The sequence below is a fragment of the Salmo trutta genome, chromosome 26 (genome assembly GCF_901001165.1).
Source record: "Salmo trutta chromosome 26, fSalTru1.1, whole genome shotgun sequence".
Classification (NCBI taxonomy): domain Eukaryota; kingdom Metazoa; phylum Chordata; class Actinopteri; order Salmoniformes; family Salmonidae; genus Salmo; species Salmo trutta.
In genome coordinates, this window is record NC_042982.1 from 18587813 (window position 1) to 18608778 (window position 20966).

At 49.7% G+C, this 20966-nt stretch overlaps 1 protein-coding gene across 1 annotated transcript in view; it reads right to left on the minus strand.

The window, feature by feature from the left end:
- Positions 1-20966, minus strand: part of LOC115163320 (protocadherin-16) — a 200011-nt gene that overhangs the window by 21252 nt on the left and 157793 nt on the right. The window contains exons 6-13 of the mRNA XM_029715105.1: positions 17618-18237; positions 16942-17085; positions 16465-16741; positions 15270-15457; positions 15015-15111; positions 14648-14805; positions 5369-5854; positions 3034-3397 (exon numbers count right to left, since the gene is read on the minus strand). Of these exons, the coding sequence (XP_029570965.1) occupies positions 3034-3397; positions 5369-5854; positions 14648-14805; positions 15015-15111; positions 15270-15457; positions 16465-16741; positions 16942-17085; positions 17618-18237 (2334 nt within the window). The remainder of the gene's footprint in view (positions 1-3033; positions 3398-5368; positions 5855-14647; positions 14806-15014; positions 15112-15269; positions 15458-16464; positions 16742-16941; positions 17086-17617; positions 18238-20966) is intronic.

The window sequence follows — 20966 nt, forward strand, 5'->3', positions numbered from 1 at the left end:
GCGGCTCACTCTTGGATTGCGTCCTACCTGACAGGTCACTCCTACCAGGTGGCGTGGCGAGAATCCGCTTCCGCACCACGTGCTCTCACCACTGGTGTCCCCCAGGGCTCAGTTCTAGGCCCTCTCCTATTCTCGCTATACACCAAGTCACTTGGCTCTGTCATATCCTCACATGGTCTCTCCTATCATTGCTACGCAGATGACACACAATTAATCTTCTCCTTTCCCCCTTCTGATAACCAGGTGGCGAATCGCATCTCTGCATGTCTAGCAGACATATCAGTGTGGATCACGGATCACCACCTCAAGCTGAACCTCGGCAAGACGGAGCTGCTCTTCCTCCCGGGGAAGGACTGCCCTTTCCATGATCTCGCCATCACGGTTGACAACTCCATTGTGTCCTCCTCCCAGAGTGCTAAGAGCCTTGGCGTGACCCTGGACAACACCCTGTCGTTCTCCGCTAACATCAAGGCGGTGACCCGATCCTGTAGGTTCATGCTCTACAACATTCGCAGAGTACGACCCTGCCTTACACAGGAAGCGGCGCAGGTCCTAATCCAGGCACTTGTCATCTCCCGTCTGGATTACTGCAACTCGCTGTTGGCGGGGCTCCCTGCCTGTGCCATTAAACCCCTACAACTCATCCAGAACGCCGCAGCCCGTCTGGTGTTCAACCTTCCCAAGTTCTCTCACGTCACCCCACTCCTCCGCACACTCCACTGGCTTCCAGTTGAAGCTTGCATCTGCTACAAGACCATGGTGCTTGCCTACAGAGCTGTGAGGGGAACGGCACCTCCGTACCTTCGGGCTCTGATCAGTCCCTACACCCAAACAAGGCACTGCGTTCATCCACCTCTGGCCTGCTGGCCCCCCTACCTCTGCGGAAGCACAGTTCCCGCTCAGCCCAGTCAAAACTGTTCGCTGCCCTGGCACCCCAATGGTGGAACAAGCTCCCTCACGACACCAGGACAGCGGAGTCAATCACCACCTTCCGGAGACACCTGAAACCCCACCTCTTTAAGGAATACCTGGGATAGGATAAAGTAATCCTTCTAACCCCCCCCCCCAAAAAAAAAATATATAGATGTAATATTGTAAAGTGGTTGTTCCACTGGATATCATAAGGTGAATGCACCAATTTGTAAGTCACTCTGGATAAGAGCGTCTGCTAAATGACGTAAATGTAAACGTAAATGTAGTTAGACAGTATAATGACAGTTAATATCATGAGTTAATCCTCTGGCCACCTGGTCTGCTCCTGTCCTGTCCTGCCAACCAGCCCAGGCCAGGGTCTATGATGACAGGAGAAATGGTCCCATCTCTATACATTCTGTTTTGGTTATGTTCTCAATACACCAGCACAACAGGGAGCTGTGTAGGAGAAGCCTACTACAGATCATGGTAAGCTTGGATCCTTCTGGGTGGAGGATGGGTGTCTCCTAACTCCCCCTCCTCTGGGCTCAATGGAAATATTACATCCAACTACGTGTGTTGAGTGTTCTGTATGGGATGATCTTTTTGTCCTTATAGATGGCTTGATCTAGGTCTGAGAATCCGCCCCTGAAAGTTTTTCATTGTTCTTTTTCATCAACTTGTGTAAGACGACGCTATTCCCTAGACTCATTTGATTAATAGAAGAAACTAATAGTGTCTAATATGAGAAAAAACATGTGAGAGCAAGAAAACATCTTTTAGTTATTTTACCTTTATTTAACTAGGCAAGTCAGTTAAGAACAAATTCTTATTTTCAATGACGGCCTAGGAACAGTGGGCTAACTGCCTTGCTCAGGGGCAGAACGACAGATTGGTACCTTGTCAGCTCGGGGATTTGAACTTGCAACCTTTCGGTTACTAGTCCAACGCTCTAACCACTAGGCTACCCTGCCGCCCCTTTACCTTAGTTCACCCCAGTCTTTAGAACTGTGACTGCTCTACTATAATACAACCATGCATATACGTAAGCCAAACAGACTGGAATTGGAAACATCCAAAATAGGTTTTCCATGTTTCTCTCTCTCTTTTTCTCCCCTCCTCCTACCCATGTGCTGTTAGTGACCAGGCTTAGGATGGGATCACTGAGGAGTCACAGCGGCTGAAACTATTCCAGCCACTAACTCTGACCATACTAAAGGCTCAGGGGCTAGTTATCTCAGAGCGTACGGAGATCCAGAGAGAAAACAACAAACCCAACAACTTAAAACAGAACCAACACCCCCCTCCTCCTTCCTTCTCCTCCCGCCTCACTCTCTCTTTGACGGTTGCGGCTCATTAAAGCATGAATCTGAAATGAGTCAGTGCTGTGCCCTCTCTCGTCCTCTGCTCCCAGGGCCAGGTAATGAGAAGGAGAGGGAAGCCCTAATCTCAGCACTGCACGGCAGGCCTGGTGTGTGTGTGTGTGTAATCTCAGCACAGCACGGCAGCCCTGCCCGTTGCGTGTCTAGCAGTGTGTGTTTACTGCCAGCCTCTCCTTGCTGCGGCCTTCTGCTGTGGAAAAAGTTGTTAAACTGAGGCCAGATAGCTGGATGGTTACTTACAGCGGTGTTATTTGTTACAGCAGTGTTGGTGGTGGTAGAGCTTAGTGCTCAGGTAGACAGGCCTACCCAATGTACCGGGGTAGCTTCGTTAACTCTGATTCGTCTCTCACACGACATCTCTTCACACGTCCCTGTTTATACTGTTTTAAATTTGCTGGGGCCTGATTATAGGTTGAAACTTATGAGACTCTCTCACAGACCCAACCACATGGAAGCTGGGAATGTGGTACCAATGGCCTTCTGACATCACACCATGTGTTCACAGCACAGCTGGTAACTACATGATTGTTCTGGTGAGAAAACAATAATGCATGCCAGTGTTACCGACCAGGTTTTAACCCGGTTGTCTGTGTGCCACAAGGCTGTGATATCCAGCTGAGCTAAAACTTAGGCATTAGATTGGGGAGCTAACAAATCTCTTCAGGTCTCAGACTAGGTTACCTTTTCTTTGAGCTTCCAAACCACTTTCATTATACTAGGAGTTGTTTAAATGACCCACCAGTATTAGGGTTGAGGCTGAACGTCCCTCCAGCGTTGCCAGTCTCGATGAAGTAGCTGACCCGTCCGTTCTCCCCCTGGTCGGCATCTCGCGCCACAACGTAGAGAACCACGAAGCCCACAGCCTGGTCCTCCATGACGCTAACCGCAGATGGCGAGCTGAACACTGGAGCATTGTCATTCTCATCTGTCACAAACACCCTCACCGTCACCGAGCCCCAGCGCCGTTGGCTGGCGTTCAGGGCGGAGTCTGTTGCCTGGACGACCAGGATAAGGGAGGAAGTGACCTCATGGTCCAGTTCCTGCGCCAGGGTCAGGACGCCAGTGGAAGGGTCAAGGGCCAGGAGGTCAGTGAGGTCAGGGTACTGGAACATAGTAGAATTAAATAGAATGTTTTTAGTCCAAGGTACTGGAACAGACTAGAATATAATGTAACTTTATTAGTCCAGGGTACTGAAACAGAGGAGAAGAGAACATAACTTTATTAATCCATTTGCAGAGATAAATCATTCTTCTGCTCTACTCCCTAAACCGCTAGTTTATGGGGTTAGGTGCCTTGCTCAAGGGCACAATGGCAGGTGATGGTCTATTTGCCAGTGAATTCATCTCCAACTTTCACGACTGGTCTGGAATTTGAAACAGCAACGTTCCTGTTACTGATTTGCTTCTCTAACCTGTGGGTCTTAACCCTAACCCTAACCTCCTAACCCTAACCCCCTAACTAGGGATGCACAATATATCGGTGAAGATATCGGAATCAGACGATATTAACTAAAAATGCCAATATCAACATCGGCCCGATGTCTAGTTTAATGCCGATGTGCAAAACCGCTGTCAAAGCTGACGTGCATACCTATATAATGTAGGTACATGACGTAATGACGCCACATTAAATTTTGCGCTACACGTGCAACATAGCATTCATAACCTAGCCCACAATGTCTGCTGTGTGGATCGAGCAGTCAACAAGTCGAGTAGTCATTTCAAAGAGTAAGAAAATGTCAGTGAAAAACTCAAAGGCGAAATCCATTAACACCAAGATAATGGAATTCATTGACCTTGACAATCAACAATTCTCTGTCGTGGGTGATGTTGGCTTTCGCTGACTGGTCGAGCAGCGGTACATACTAACGTTACCAAGTGCGCTATTTTTCAGATGTTGCCCTACCGGAGTTGCACAGTATTTTTGAAACGCACATCCATAAGCTACTTGCTATGGGTGTCACTACTATTAGATTCACGACTGACATTTGGACCAGCGATGTCAGCCCCATGAGCATGCTGAGTCTGACAGCACAGTGGGTCGTCGAGGATTTTGTACTGAGGAAAGTCATATTTCATGCTCATGAATGTGCTGGTTGTCATACCACTGCTGCCATTTCAATGGCATTTGAGAACATGTTTGAAACTTGGAAACATGAACACACTAGCTAGCTCCAATCGAACAAGTGACTCATCAAACAAAAAACTCATCAACTGCGCCTGCAGCAGATGTGATACCCTCTGTCATGGCACTGAAACGCCTGCTCAACAAAACTAGCGACACAGGCTGTGAACAAGCGATTCGGTGGCATTCTCTCTCTACTGTGTCGCCACCATGCTCGATGCTAGGTACAAGAACCGCTACTTCGATGCAGACAAGAAACAGGGTTTATGTGAATTGTTACATACAGCTGGACAAGATGGAAACGGACACAGTGACAGTGTGCACCGAGGAAGAGAGGCCACGGACAGACCGAGCTGAAACTTCACTGCTTGACATGTATGATGAAATCCTAGTTGAGACTGAACAAATGAACAAAACAACACAGCAAGTAAGTGAAAGAAATAGATTTTGATTATGTTTTACTGGTAATGGGGACATACGTAAATGCCAACAAAATAACTTTTTGGTCAGTGTGGTGTGTGTGTGTGTGTGTGTGTGTGTGTGTGTGTGTGTGTGTGTGTGTGTGTGTGTGTGTGTAACACCTTTATTTAACTAGGCAAGCCAGTTAAGAACACATTCTTATTTACAATGACGGCCTACCCCGGCCAACCCGGATGACGCTGGGCCAATTGTGTGCTGCCCTATGGTACTCCCGGATGTGATACAGCCTGGATTCGAACCAGGGACTGTAGTGATGCCTCTTGCACTGAGATGAGATGCCTTAGACAGCTGCGTCCATGTGTGTGTATTAACTATTTAACTGTACTAGAATGCTTAACAGGCCACTCAAATTTTAAATATCGGTTATCGGCATCGTTTTTTTTTGGCAATGAAAATATTGGATATCGGTATCGGCCAAAAATGTAAGATCAGTGCATCACTACTCCTAACCCTAACCTCCTAACCCTACCTGGTGCAGGATGGAGTAGGTCAGCAGGCTGTTGGGCCCTGATCCGTCCTGGTCCGAGGCCTGGAAGGTGTAGATGGACGCCCCAGGCTCCATGTTCTCAGGTATCACCATGGTAACGGGGTCCTCCGGGAAGCGGGGTGCATGGTCGTTGCTGTCCTCCACCTCGATGTCCAACTGCACCAGGTGGCTGCTGGGTAACGTCATGGAGAAGTCGTCCACCTCTATCTGTAGTGTGTAGCGGGCGGAGCGCTCGTAATCCAGCTCCCTCGCCAGGTACACGTCACCTGTCTGACGGTCCACCATGAACGTTCCGTCTCGGTCTGACCCGCCCACCACCGTGTAGGTCACCTGACCGGCCTCTGGGAGCTCAAAGACATCATGTGACCTCACAGAGCCAATCATAGAGCCTGGTTTGGCCTCCTCGACGGAGTTGAAGGACATGGAGAGGGAGTTGGCTTTGGAAGGAACTCTGCTCGCACTCTGGACCTGTGGACAGAGAGATTGGAATTTGGTAAGCATATATCCTCAATACACCACTCAGGACCTACGGTCAGACAGACAGGGATGTGGTTACCATACTCTATATCATCAATATATTCAATATATAATTCAATATATATGTATAAATAAAAGTTTGTAGCTAGCTAACTTCATCACCAGGCTCAATTGTGAGAGCCGGCTGGAGGACGAAATTAGTAGCTAGCTAATCAATGTTTCGTATAACTGAGATCTCCAAACAATCTATTAACTGTTGAGGGACATTATTAGCAACTATGAATATCCTGACAGTTAATGATAATCAATTTAGCAAGATAGCTGGATATCAACAGTCAGCAGACTCATGCTACAGGGCATTCGGAAAGTATTCAGACCCCTTCACTTTTTCCACATTTTGTTACGTTACAGCCTTATTCTAAAATGGATTTAAAAAAAATCCCCCTCATCAATCTACACACAATAACCCATAATGGCAAAGAAAAAACAGGTTTTTAGATTTTTTGGCAAATTTAGAAATAAAATAAAACTGAAATATCACATTTACATAAGTATTCACACCCTTTACTCACTACTTTGTTGAAGCACCTTTGGCAGCGATTACAGCCTTGATTCTTCTTGGGTATGATGCTACAAGCTTGGCACACCTGCATTTGGAGAGTTTCTCCCATTCTTCTCTGCAGATCCTCTCAAGCTCTGTCAGGTTGGATGGGGAGCGTCGCTGCACAGCTATTTTCAGGTCTTCCCAGAGATATTTGGATGGGTTCAAGTCCGGGCTCTGGCTGGGCCACTCAAGGACATTCAGAGACTTGTCCCAATGCCACTCCTGCGTTGTCTTGGCTGTGTGCTTAGGGTCGTTGTCCTGTTGGAAGGTGAACCGTCGCCTGAGTCTGCGCTCCTAAGCGCTCTGGAGCAGGTTTTCATCAAGGATCTCTGTGTACTTTGCTCCGTTCATCTTTCCCTCGATCCTGACAAGTCTCCAAGTCCTTGCTGCTGAAAAACATCCCCACAGCATGATGCTGCCACCACCATGCTTCACCGTAGTGCCAAAGAGGCCAAAGAGTTAAATCTCGGGTTTCATCAGACCAGAGAATCTTGTTTCTCATGGTCTGAGAGTCCTTTAGGTGCCTTTTGGCAAACTCCAAGCGGGCTGTCATGTGCGTTTTACTGAGGAGTGGCTTCCGTCTAGCTACTCTACCATAAAGGCCTGATTGGTGGACTGCTTCAGAGATGGTTGTTCTTCTGGAAGATTCTCCCATCTCCACAAGGGAACTCTGGAGCTCTGTCAGAGTGACCATCGGGTTCTTGGTCACCCCCCTGACTAAGGCCCTTCTCCCACGATTGCTCAGTTTGGCCCGGGCGGCCAACTCTAAGAAGAGTCTTGAGTCTTGGTTCAAAACTTCTTCCATTTAAGAATGATTGAGGCCACTGTGTTCTTGGGGACCTTCAATGCTGCAGACATTTTTTGGTATCCTTCCCCAGACCTGTGCCTCGACACAATCCTGTCTCGGAGATCTACGGACAACTCCTTCGACCTCATGGCTTGTTTTATACTCTGACATTGTCATGATTCCCACCGACGGTGGCGCCCCCTCCTGCTCGGGTGGCGCTCGGCGTTCGTCGTCACCGGCCTATTAGCTGCCACCGATTCCCTTTTGCTTTTCCCTTTTTTATTTTTAGACACCTGTGGTCAATTAGCCATTAGAGGGGCTATTTAGTTTAGCTGGCCCGCTCCTTGTCGTGCGGGATTAATTATTGTTATCGACTGTCTTGTTCGTGTCGGCTTGGCATTGTCGTACCTTGTATTTATTCCCCTGTGTTTGGGAACTTTGTTTTTTCAAAGTGTTATTAAAAAACAACACTCCCTGTGCTCGTTGCTTCCTGCACCTCATTCCTAACAACCCGACTACCAACGCCGTTACAGAATCCCTCACCACTCTAAAGGCATGGAATCAGCGGAAGCAGCGGGCACTCCTCTGCCCTCGATGGAGGAACGCGTGCTCTATCACACGACAGTCCTACATCGCATCGGATCGGCCATGGACCAGATGATGGAGAGGATGGACCGATGGGAGGGAAGTGGTATCCTCTCTCCACCTCCGCCTCCCCCGATACAGCCATCTTCGACTCCCATGACGTCTGGCTCTGGCGCGCTTCGTTTGGCGCTCCCGAGGGAGTACGATGGGGCGGTGGCTGGGTGCCAGGGGTTTTTGCTCCAGCTTGAGCTGTACCTGGCCACCGTCAGACCTGCTCCCACGGGGGAGGAGAGCGTGAGTGCCCTCGTTTCCTGCCTGACGGGCCGAGCTCTGGAGTGGGCTAATGCGGTCTGGAACGGTCCAGACTCGGCGAGGGACCACTACCCAGAGTTCACCCGCCGCTTTCGGGCCGTGTTCGACCACCCTCCGGAAGGAAGAGCGGTGGGTGAACGGCTGTTCCACCTCAGGCAGGAGACGAGGAGTGCTCAGGACTTCGCGCTGGAGTTCAGGACCTTGGCTGCCGGGGCGGGGTGGAACGACAGGGCCCTCATAGACCACTACCGCTGCAGTCTCCGGGCGGACGTCCGCAGGGAGCTGGCCTGTCGGGACACAGGTCTGTCCCTGGACGAGCTGATAGATATGTCCATACGTCTGGACAATTTGCTGGCTGCCCGCGGGCGTTCGGAGAGGGTCCTTCCCGCTCAACCCCCGTGCACCCCCGCCCCTACCCCTATGGAGGTAGGGGGGGCCGTGCCAAGGGGCACCGGAGGAGGTGGCTCCTCCTGCACCAGCTGTGGTCGGAGAGGACACACGGCCGACCGGTGCTGGAGGAGCCAGTCTGGGAGTCGAGATGGCAGGCAGAACACTTCTCGGTCACCTCAGGTGAGTCAGCACCAGATTCACCCAGAACCCCCTGTTGGCCACGTGTTTTTACCTGTTTTGTTTACAATTTTTTTTCCCTCTTCCCAGCATAGGGCGCTAGTCGATTCAGGCGCAGCTGGGAATTTTATGGACCGTGGACTTGCCATTAAGCTGGGCATTCCGCGGGTGCCGATAGATTCCCCTTTCCCCGTGCACTCCCTAGATAGCCGACCATTAGGGTCAGGGCTAGTCAGGGAGTCTACGGTGCCACTGGACATGGTAACGCAGGGGAATCATATGGAACGCATTCGTTTTTTCCTTATTGATTCGCCTGCGTTTCCGGTGGTGCTGGGGGTCCACTGGCTGGCTGGTCACAATCCCCGTATTTCGTGGAAACAGGGGATTCTCCAGGGGTGGTCAGAGGAGTGTTCAGGGAGGTGTCTAGGAGTTTCCATAGGTGCCACGTCGGTGGAAAGTCCAGACCAGGTGTCCACCGTGCGCATTCCCCCTGAATACGCCGATTTGGCGATCGCTTTTTGTAAAAAGAGGGCGACTAAATTACCACCTCATCGACAGGGGGATTGTGCGATAGATCTCCAGGTTAACGCTGCGCTTCCCAGGAGTCACGTGTACCCCTTGTCACAGGAGGAGACGGCGGCTATGGAGACACATGTCACGGAATCCCTAGGACAGGGGTACATTCGGCCCTCCATCTCACCCGCTTCCTCGAGTTTCTTTTTTGTGAAGAAAAAGGAGGGAGGTCTGCGTCCGTGCATTGATTACCGAGGTCTAAACGCTATCACGGTGGGGTTTAGTTACCCACTACCTCTCATCGCTACGGCGGTGGAATCATTTCACGGAGCACAGTTCTTCACAAAACTGGATCTCAGGAGCGCGTATAATCTGGTGCGTATCAAGAAGGGAGACGAGTGGAAAACCGCCTTTAGTACCACATCAGGCCATTATGAGTACCTCGTCATGCCGTATGGGTTGAAAAATGCTCCAGCCGTTTTTCAATCCTTTGTTGACGAAATTCTCAGGGACCTGCACGGGCAGGGCGTGATTGTCTATATCGATGACATTCTGATATATTCCGCCACCCGCTCCGCGCATGTGTCCCTGGTGCACAAGGTGCTTGGTATACTGCTGGAGCATGACCTATACGTTAAGGCTGAGAAGTGTGAGTTTTCCAAACGAGCCGACTCCTTTCTGGGTTATCGCATTTCCACCACGGGGGTGGTGATGGAGTGTGACCGCGTTAAGGCCGTGCGTAATTGGCCGACTCCAACCACGGTGAAGGAGGTGCAGCGGTTCTTAGGCTTTGCCAATTACTACCGAAGGTTTATCCGGGGTTTTGGCCAGGTAGCGGCTCCCATTACCTCACTGCTGAAGGGGGGGCCGGTGCGTTTGCGATGGTCGACGGAGGCGGACGGAGCCTTCAAGAAGTTGAAGACGCTGTTCACCAACGCACCCGTGTTGGCGCACCCGGACCCGTCTTTAGCGTTCGTAGTGGAGGTGGACGCATCCGAGGCTGGGGTGGGTGCCGTGCTATCACAGCGCTCGGGTACGCCATCGAAACTCCGCCCCTGCGCTTTCTTTTCGAAGAAGCTCAGTTCGGCTGAGCGTAACTACGATGTGGGGGACAGGGAGTTGCTAGCGGTGGTCAAAGCTCTGAGGGTGTGGCGGCACTGGCTTGAGGGGGCTATACACCCCTTTCTCATCTGGACCGACCACCGATACCTGGAGTACATCCGGGCAGCGAGGAGACTGAATCCACGTCAGGTGAGGTGGGCCATGTTCTTCGCCCGGTTTAGGTTACCATCTCCTATAGACCGGGTTCCCTGAATACTAAGGCCGACGCGCTGTCCCGTCTCTATGACACGGAGGACCGGCCCATCGATCCAACTCCCATCATTCCAGCGTCTAGGCTGGTGGCACCAGTGGTATGGGAGGTGGACGCGGACATCGAGCGGGCATTGGTGTTGGAACCTGCGCCTGCGCAGGTGCCCGTGGGGCGCATGTATGTGCCGCTCGGTGTTCGTGATCGTTTGATTCGGTGGGCGTACACGCTACCTACTGCGGGTCATCCTGGTGAGGCGAGGACAGTGCGGAGTCTAAGGGGGAAGTACTGGTGGCCCACCTTGGCTAAGGACGTGAGGTCCTATGTCTCTTCCTGTTCGGTGTGTGCCCAGAGTAAGGCTCCTAGGCATCTACCGAGAGGGAAGTTACAGCCCCTCCCCGTTCCACAACGACCATGGTCGCACCTGTCCATCGACTTCTTGACAGATCTTCCCCCCTCTCAGGGGAACACGGCGATTCTGGTGGTTGTGGATCGGTTCTCTATGTCCTGCCGTCTCCTCCCATTGCCCGGTCTCCCTACGGCCCTGCAGACTGCGGAGGCCCTATTTACCCACGTCTTCCGGCACTACGGGGTGCCGGAGGACATTGTCTCTGATCGAGGTTCCCAGTTCACATCCAGGGTCTGGAGAGCGTTTATGGAGCGGCTGGGGGTCTCGGTCAGTTTGACCTCCGGTTATCACCCCAAGAGCAATGGGCAGGCGGAGAGGGTGAACCAGGAGGTGGGCAGGTTCCTGAGGTCGTATTGCCAGGACCGGCCAGGGGAGTGGGCGAGGTATGTTCCCTGGGCTGAATTAGCCCAGAACTCACTTCGCCACTCCTCTACTAACATATCACCCTTTCAGTGTGTGTTAGGTTACCAGCCGGTCCTGGCACCATGGCACTGGAGCCAGACCGAGGCTCCTGCGGTGGAGGACTGGGTCCAGCACTCCAAGGAGACCTGGAGAGCCGTCCAGGACTCACTAAAGGAGGCCAGTGCGTGGCAGAAGAGGAGTGCTGACCGCCACCGCAGTGAGGCGCCCGTGTTCGCACCGGGAGACAGGGTCTGGCTCTCGACCCGGAACCTGCCCCTCCGCGTGCCCTGCCGGAAGCTGGGGCCGCAGTGTGTGGGGCCCTTCAAAGTCCTGAGGAGGATAAACAAGGTGTGTTATCGGTTGCAACTCCCTTCCTATTACCGTATTAACCCCTCGTTTCATGTGTCTCTCCTCAGGCCGGTTGTAGCTGGTCCTCTTCACGAAGATGAGGTGCCGGAGGTCCCTCCGCCCCCTCTGGACATCGGGGGGTCCCCGGCGTACAGCATACGGGCCATTCTGGACTCGAGACGCCGGGCGAGGGGCCTACAGTACCTCGTGGACTGGGAGGGGTACGGCCCGGAGGAGAGGTGCTGGGTGCCGGCAGAGGACGTCCTGGACCCATCTATGTTGAGGGATTTCCACCACCTCCGTCCGGGTCGCCCTGCGCCTCGCCCTCCGGGTCGACCTCGAGGCTGGTGTCGGCGCGCTGCGGGAGCCGCGCGTCAGGAGGGGGGTACTGTCACGATTCCCACCGACGGTGGCGCCCCCTCCTGCTCGGGTGGTGCTCGGCGGTCGTCGTCACCGGCCTATTAGCTGCCACCGATTCCCTTTTGCTTTTCCCTTTTTTTATTTTTAGACACCTGTGGTCAATTAGCCATTAGAGGGGCTATTTAGTTTAGCTGGCCCGCTCCTTGTCGTGCGGGATTAATTATTGTTATCGACTGTCTTGTTCGTGTCGGCTTGGCATTGTCGCACCTTGCATTTATTCCCCTGTGTTTGGGAACTTTGTTTTTTCAAAGTGTTATTAAAAAACAACACTCCCTGTGCTCGTTGCTTCCTGCGCCTCATTCCTAACAACCCGACTACCAACGCTGTTACAGACATGCACTGTCAACTGTGGGACCTTATATAGACAGGTGTTTGCCTTTACAAATCATGTCCAATCAATTGAATTTACCATAGGTGGACTCCAATCAAGTTGTAGAAACATCTCAAGGATGATCAATGGAATCAGGATGCACCTGAGCTAAATTTCGAGTCTCATAGCAAAGGGTCTGAATTCTTATATAAATAAGGTCTTTTTATTACATTTTTGCAAACATTTCTAAAAACCTGTTTCGCTTTGTCATTATGTGTAAATTGATGGGGTAAAAAAAATATTGAATCTATTTTAGAATAAGGCTGTAACGTAACAAAGTGGAAATATTCAAGGGGTCTGAATACTTTCCGAATGTACTGAATGTGCCTAATAATGATCTTTATACATACCTAGTGGCAGTTGGAGCTACATTTTCCAATACAACACTAAAGAATCCAAATATTAAACAGGATCCTGTGAACCAGGAACAGATTTCAACCAACTCTATTTCATCATTAGGAATAAAAGAAACTGAACGTTTTAAGAGGTTTTTTTTTTACAAACTGCTAGCGCTAATCACATTTAAACAGATAGGCATGTCACTGCCAGGAAAAATAATAAAGGATACAAGTAATAATAATCGGAAAAGGACATTTTTGTGATCTTTCAGATCTCGCTGCTGCAGGCAGGGCTCGGTCGTCTACAGTACTGTTTTTACACCTCCCTTGATGACCAATCAGAAGAACATGAAAGACCGCGGCTTTGACGCATCGCTCCCTTCGTATGGAAACAGGCACCAGAAGTTACACATATGACACATTGTTCTAATAATCCTGTTTTTCAGTTGAGCTCTAAGCAGGGGATGGAGTCACAGGGTTTACAGATCTGAGCGAGACAGAGAGAGAGAGAGAGAGAGATAGAAAGAGAGAGAGAGGAAGGAAAATAAAATAGTTTTGTGCGCTTATCCATTTTTCTTCTCAACAAATCCTTGTTGATGCTTAATTCATTACAGCCTACAATACCTCGATAAACCACACTATACAGCACCACTATGTTGGCAGTCACTAAACAGCCCATGCTCTTTATGAAACATAATATGACAAACTGTGAATTAACTACACATTAGGCGGCAAATTGAGCGTTACCAATCGTTAGAATTAGTGAGATCATATCCTTTCCCTACTGCTGTACTTGTCTTGGACGGTGTGAGGGTCTGAAATGATGACGTGATAGAAACGCGTCAACAGACAAGAACAACACAACCCTGTTTAATCCTATTACACACTAATTATTACTCACATTCTTACATCAGAAGAACAGGAGAAATGAGGGAAGGAAACATTTTTAGAAAAAAGTAACCCAGAGAAGCTGTTTTACTGCAGCCATTACATGACCCTTCTATTTTCCTGGAACCTTAAAGATTCTGGGACTGCGTTCCAAATGGCACCCATTCCCTACATAGGGCACTGGTCAAAAGAAGTGCACCATACAGGGAATAGGGTGTCATTTGGGATGCACATTGGATTTACAGCTACAGAGATCCTTCCATTGTGCTAGCCTGGCCGGTCACTATTTAGTTGTACATTAAATATTAATTAAATTAACTTGAATTATGTATTTTATGTGGGTGCATATCCCAGGTGGTGTTGTATTGAAGTGGGGCTACTGTATTAAAAGTGTTGAAGTCATTCAGTATGAGGAATCACAGCTGGTGATCATCATAGGCCAGATGGGAGCACTTGATTCATACCTAGTTTTCCATCTTTTACTCTAAGAGAAATTCCCCTTTTGAAAAGTCACAGAGGAGGATAAAGGAGGGCGGAAAAGGAGGTAGGGAAGGTTGTCAGAACTCAGCCTGACATGTCTATTTGGAACAACTTTGTTGTGAGGAGCCAGACATCAAGAGCAAGTTTGACTTAGTACTTTTCTCAGTACTTTAGTTTAATGTGGGATATTTGATAGATAGGTGTTGATCTAGTAGTTTTCTGACCTTCACTATTAGGATACAGATAGATCAGTGAGAAGGAAGGTGGTAGGGGATAGGAGATAGGGTATATGACATAGGAGGCAGAGCTCTCATCTGTATGTGTAGTTTACAGGTAGCGCTGTGAGAGGGAAGGAGGTAGGGGCTAGGGGTCTTACCTGTATATGTAGTGTACAGGTAGAGCTGTGAGAGGGAAGGAGGTAGGGGCTAGGGGTTAGGAGGTAGGGGTCTTACCTGTATATGTAGTGTACAGGTAGAGCTGTGAGATGGCTGGCCTCGGTCAGTGGCGGTCACAGTGAAGCTGTACTCAGCTCTGTCAGAGCGACTCAGAGGAGAGGAGGAACGCAGTTCACCTGTAGTAGGGTTCAGAGAGAAACGCTCTGCTCTGGGACCTGTAGAGGAGGGAGGGAGGGAGAAAAAGAGAGTGAAAGAGTGAGTGAGAAGTGCAGCTATAAATTGTTACAGAGTCTTTTTGGAAACAATGCCAGAAGAAAACAATGCATTCCTCACATAATCACTCAATGGCAGAAAATAGCTTCAATCATTAACTCACACACAATCCCTCCCTCTCTCTCCCTCCTTCCTTCCATCCCTCTCTCACCTGACATGGAGTAGAACACAGTGCCGTTCTCTCCCTCATCAGGGTCATTGGCCTGTACTTTCCCCAGCAGTAGACCTGACGCCTGACCCTCCATCACCTACAGAAGGACAGCATAAGATAAAACGGTGACTTTGTTTTCTTCTCAACGCTGACCACTAACATATCATGTAAGATCCCATCCTCTAAGGGCCCTGGTCAAAAGTAATGTATAATATATAGAATAAGGTGCCATTTGAGACGCAGCCTCAGTATTACCTGCATGGTCAGTCCTCTGCCAGGCTGGCTGTGTCTGAAGGAGGGAGTGTTGTCGTTCTCATCCAGGACGGTGATAAAGGCTGTCCCTGTAGCGCTGCGCGGGGGAGTACCTCCATCCTGAACCACCAACAACACCTGGTAACTACTCTGTTGTTCCCTGTCCAGACCTACACGGGTACTGATCTCACCTGAGGGAGAGAGGGAGAGGACACAGGGATGGAGGAGGGAGAGAGAGAGAGATCGGAGGGAGAGGAGTAATGATGACAAATTAAAGGGAGAGACAGTAGTCTTTGATCACACACAAACACACACACACACATGCACACACGCACCCACAAACATACACAAACACACACATACACACACAAAGGCATGGCAGGAACCTGAACAGCTGCAGTGGAGGTTAGAATGATCAGCCCCAGGAGAGCAGCTGCACACAGTCCCACAGTCACAGCAGGCCAATTAGGGCCCAGCAGATAACCTGATTTACTATCACAGAGAACAGACAGGCCAGGGACAGGCCAGGGACAGGTCAGGGACAGGCCAGGGACAGGTCAGGGACAGGCCAGGGACAGGTCAGGGACAGGCCAGGGACAGGCCAGGGGTCTGCAGTAGGTGAAGGAGTGAGGATGAATGGCCATGTAAACTGTAGTGTTGTGTGTCTGAAGTGCCTATGGTAAATATAAAGTTGTTAAACACTGAGTGTACAAAACATTGACTGATCAGGTGACCAGGTGACCAGGTGAAAGCTGTGATCCCTTATTGATGTCCCTTGTTAAATCCACTTCAATCAGTGTAGATGAAGGGGATGAGACAGGTTAAAGAAGGATTGTTAAGCCTTGAGACAATTGAAACATGGATTGTGTATGTGTGCCATTCAGAGGGTGAATGAGCAAGACAAAGTGCCATTGAACGGCGTATGGTAGTAGGTGCCAGGCACACCGGTTTTTATCAAGAACTGCAGCGCTGCTGGGTTTTTCATGCTCAACAGTTTCCCGTGTGTATCAAGAATAGTCCACCACCCAAAGGACATCCACCCAACCTTGATACAACAGTGGGAAGCATTGGAGTCAACATGGGCCAGCATCCCTGTGGAACACTTTCGGGTGTAACTCAATATTAGGAAGGTGTTCTTAATGTTTTGTACACTCAGTGTATCTTTCTTTATTCCATTCATTAGCAGTCTTTGAACTACCTGTGTGTGAGTTGATCTGGAAGTGTCTGTCTGGGTGTAGGAGTCTGTAACTGAGCCTGCCGTTGAGGCCCGTGTCGCGGTCTGTAGCCAACACCCGCCCGAAACCTGAACCCACTGGAAGGTTCTCTCTCACGGCCAGGAAAGCCCTCGCCTGGATCAGACGGGGAGAGTTGTCGTTCTCATCGGTCACCGACACTCTCACCGTGGCACTGCCCGTCTTCTTTAGCTGCCCGTGGCCCGCCGTGGCCAGAACCATCAACATGTACATGTCCTTCACCTGGGCAAAGGTCATGGACGCACATTAAAGGGACATTACATTATAAATGAAAGTTAGTCAGATGTTTTCAGGTCTGTAAAGAAGTCTAATGTCAACATGAATGAGATCTACATGATCAATGTCAATCAAAGTGGCTTAAAGGAGCATTCAGTGTGTGGGTCTGGAAAGGTTAATATATCTTCCAGTCACATGTCCCTCACCTCTCTGTCCAGGGCGCTCTTCACAAACAGCCAGCCGCTGTCTGCTGCGATGCCAAACCCTGCTGCGTCTCCGTCAGGTCTCAGGTGGAACGCCAGTGGAGAGGAGGAGCCTAAACCCGTAGTGTCCTGGCTCAGAGCTCGCACCTGTAGATGGATGAATTAAGTACTTCATCAAAAATACATATTCAGCCAAAACATCAGAGAACTGACCGTTCAGTTTCATATGTGAGATATTATGTCTATTGTTATATACAGCAAAATATGTCCAAGACAATGTTCCCCTTTCAACCTGTAGATGAACAGTAAACATGAAGTGTAGCAGATATTGGTACGGTTACCCGGATACAGATGAAGCCTATTTTGGACAACATAACTATTTCAATGGAAATTCTAATTGTTTCTATTCCAGGATAGGATTACTGTAGTCTGGGTAACCCGCCCTCAATATCATTTTCTTATATACAGCAGAATTGTTTCCAAGACAGTTTTCCTCTTGGTGACGATAAAGGTTTGCACATTATTTGGATAGTCCCCTGTAGACGATCTACAGATACTCAAACTATCAACAACCTATCAACTGCAACTCTGTTGATACATAACAGCTTGCTGGGGTTACGGTTAGGAATAGTTAGTTGAAATGTTGTTGACAGTTAGTTGAACAATCTACTGAACATACCTGTAGGAAGCGTGTGCTGAGCGGCGTGTTCTCCCTCAGCTCCACGCGATAGGTCAGGGTGTCGAACACGGGACCTTGGTCATTCTCCGCCTGGACGTGCACCACAAGCATCATGGTAGAGCTCAGCTGGGGAGCACCACCATCTTTAGCTGTCACCGTCAGGTCATAGCGTGGCGTTACGTCGTACGACATCTCGCCAACCAGCCGGATCTCCCCCGTGCTGCGCTCCATGGAAAAGGTTCTTTGACCTCCGCTTGAGGTCGCGGTGGAGGAAAGGTCAAAGGTCACCTGGCCATTGATACCGGAGTCCCGGTCTTGGGCCTGGACGCGGTAGACCATGGTCCCCATCCCTGTGTGCTCCGGGAGGAGGAGAGACTCAGAAGAGGAGGGCAGGAAGACAGGGGTGTTGTCGTTGATGTCCTGGATGGTGATATGGACGTGGGTCTGACCGAAGGCAGGGGGGCTGCCGCTACGAGCCTGGAGCTCCAGGGTTAGAGAAGGCTGGGCCTCGTGGTCCAGGGGAAGGCTGGTCCGCAGGGCTCCGCTCTCTGGGTCCACGGTGAAGTAGCCAGCAGGGTCTCCAGAGGAGATGCTGTACAAGATGTCCTTACTGGGAACGCCTGGGAACAGACAGGGGAAGTTTCAAGTTTAATGTATTATTATTATCCTGTATGTACAGGATACACATGGTATACACTGTCCAACGAAATGCATACTTGCAGGTTCCTTCTCAACAATGCAACAACGCCTCCTGAGTGCCGCAGTGGTCTAAGGCACTGCATCGCAGTGCTAGTTTTGCCACCAGAGATTCTGGGTTCAAGTCCAGGCTCTGTCGCAGCCGGTCGCGACCGGGAGACCCATGGGGCAGTGCACAATTGGTCCAGCGTCGTTCGGGTTAGGGGAGGGTTTGGCCGGCAGGGATGTCCTTGTCCCATCGCGCACTAGCGACTCCTGTGGCGGGCCGAGCACAGTGCACGCTGACACGGTCGCCAGGTGTACGGTGTTTCCTCCGACACATTGGTGCGGCTGGCTTCTGAGTTAAGTGGGCATTGTGTCAAGAAGCAGTGCGGCTTGGCTGGGTTGTGTTTCGGCAGACGCACAGCTCTCGACCTTCGCCTCTCCCGAGTCCGTATGGGAGTTGCAGTGATGAGACAAGACTGTAACTACCAATTGGATACCACGAAATTGGGGAGAAAGAGGGGTTAAAAAAAGATAATAAAAGTATAATACAGGAAGGCACAATTAAAAGTTCAATATTTACACGTGTATTGCAGAAGGGGGGATTGGGGGACAAGTGTTTAATTTGTGCAGTATTTAGCAATCATAATAAGAGTCTGGTAGTAGCATTTGTGATGTGTGTGTATAGTAGCATGAATGTATGTGTATGAGTGTATTTCTGTGTGGGTGTGTGCGTGAGTTAGTGCATGTGTCTGATGTGACGACCCTCCCGCTCTGTCTGCCGAATTCTTTCTATTTGCTCTTGTTTTCCTTAATAGGATGTCGGGGGCGGAGCTGGGAGGGTTGTCAGCGAAATGGGACACCTGGACTCGGGTGTGTCCCAGTATAAATACACCTCTTCCCCATTCATTGGGGAGACTCTCTCCATGCAGACACACTGATAGATTTTGGTTGTGGCTGTTTTGTTTATTTGCGTTGGCACCTTTCAACACCCCTCATTATCACATTTATGCACGCAACCACTCCCTTACACTACTGATTACACACATCATTGTTAATTGTATTTAGTTTACTTTAGTTAATAAATATATCTCCACGTTGTCTCTCTTTTTGTTACGAACTTCGAGCCGGTTCGTGACAAGTGGGAGTTCATCCGGGATCTTGAAGGTATTGTGTTTGGGCTCGTCCGGGATCTTGAAGGTATTGTGTTTGGGCTCGTCCGGGATCTTGAAGGTATTGTGTTTGGGCTCGTCCGGGATCTTGAAGGTATTGTGTTTGGGCTCGTCCGGGATCTTGAAGGTATTGTGTTTGGGCTCGTCCGGGATCTTGAAGGTATTGTGTTTGGGCTCGTCCGGGATCTTGAAGGTATTGTGTTTGGGCTCGTCCGGGATCTTGAAGGTATTGTGTTTGGGCTCGTCCGGGATCTTGAAGGTATTGTGTTTGGAAGAAAACGTGGAGTTAATGTTAAACTCTGTAGGTGCTTTGTTTGCAATTTTTGTTACAGCTTGTTTGAGTTGTAATGTTTGGTGCCCAGTGTTGGTTGCCTTTGTTTGTTTGGTAAACTTGCCACTGCGGTCGATAGTTGGTTGTGTGCTGCGTTGGAGAGAGTACATTGGTTAGTTTCCAGTCCCTTGCACAGGCTGGAGACTCTTGCTCTACTTGCTGTTGGGACATCGGTCTGAGAAGGTGAGTACAATCGGCTGTGTACCTCAGTGGGAGATTTGGATAGGGTAGTGACACTTACTACCTGGAGCTATAGCCTTTCTTTTTCCTCTGTTAGGCTTAGCGATGTGTTTCACTTTAGAATACGTTGGGCATGGTTATTTTGTTTGTTGTTTTTGTGTGGTGTCTGTGGACTGAGCAGTTGTCTCGAGGGCACATCCGTGGCTTGGGGGAATCTGCCAGCGTGCTGGGGGGTACATTTCCTTGCCAGCAGGCTACAGTGCGTAATTACCCACCGCAAATCTGCACGAAGACTAGGGTTGAGTTACTGTAGGTTTTGGGGAAGCTCCATATGTATCTCATCTCTCTCCTGTGGTGCCCAGTGTGATTGGCAGTTCTCTTGTTGTGTTCCGGTCTGGTGTGCTCAGCAGAAGGGAGGAGCAAGATCATTTTTTTATGATTTACTTCTGACTATGGCATCTAATGTAGATGAGTTCATTCACTTTCCATCAGAGGAACTGTTAGAATTATGTACTAAAGAACAGCTGTTGAAGATTGCTGAACACTATAAGGTTGAAATTAGTGATAAACGTCTAAAATTCTGTTATGTTGATGTTTAATGAGAAGGACCCTGAGATGTTCTTCTCGTTGGAGCTTGTTGCTGACCCGCTCTCTTGTTCACCCTGTTCCTGAATGTTTACGAGATGTTCTTCTCGTTGGAGCTTGTTGCTGACCCGCTCTCTTGTTCACCCTGTTCCTGAATGTTTACGTGACTGGCCATTGTTTGGTATTGTCCTGTTCTGTCGCTCCTGTCTGTTCCCTTCTGGTCTCGTTTTCTTCTTTCCTCTTAAAGGTTGCTTCCTGTGCGCAAAGGTTGCTGAGCTATGGGGGAACGAGGTTGGCTGGGGCAAGTGGAAGTGTGAACACGTACCCCCTCGTCAATTTGGGACACAGAGGCTAGGTCAATTTGGGACGCAGAGGCTGGTATGTTGTTCCGGGGTCCTTGTTG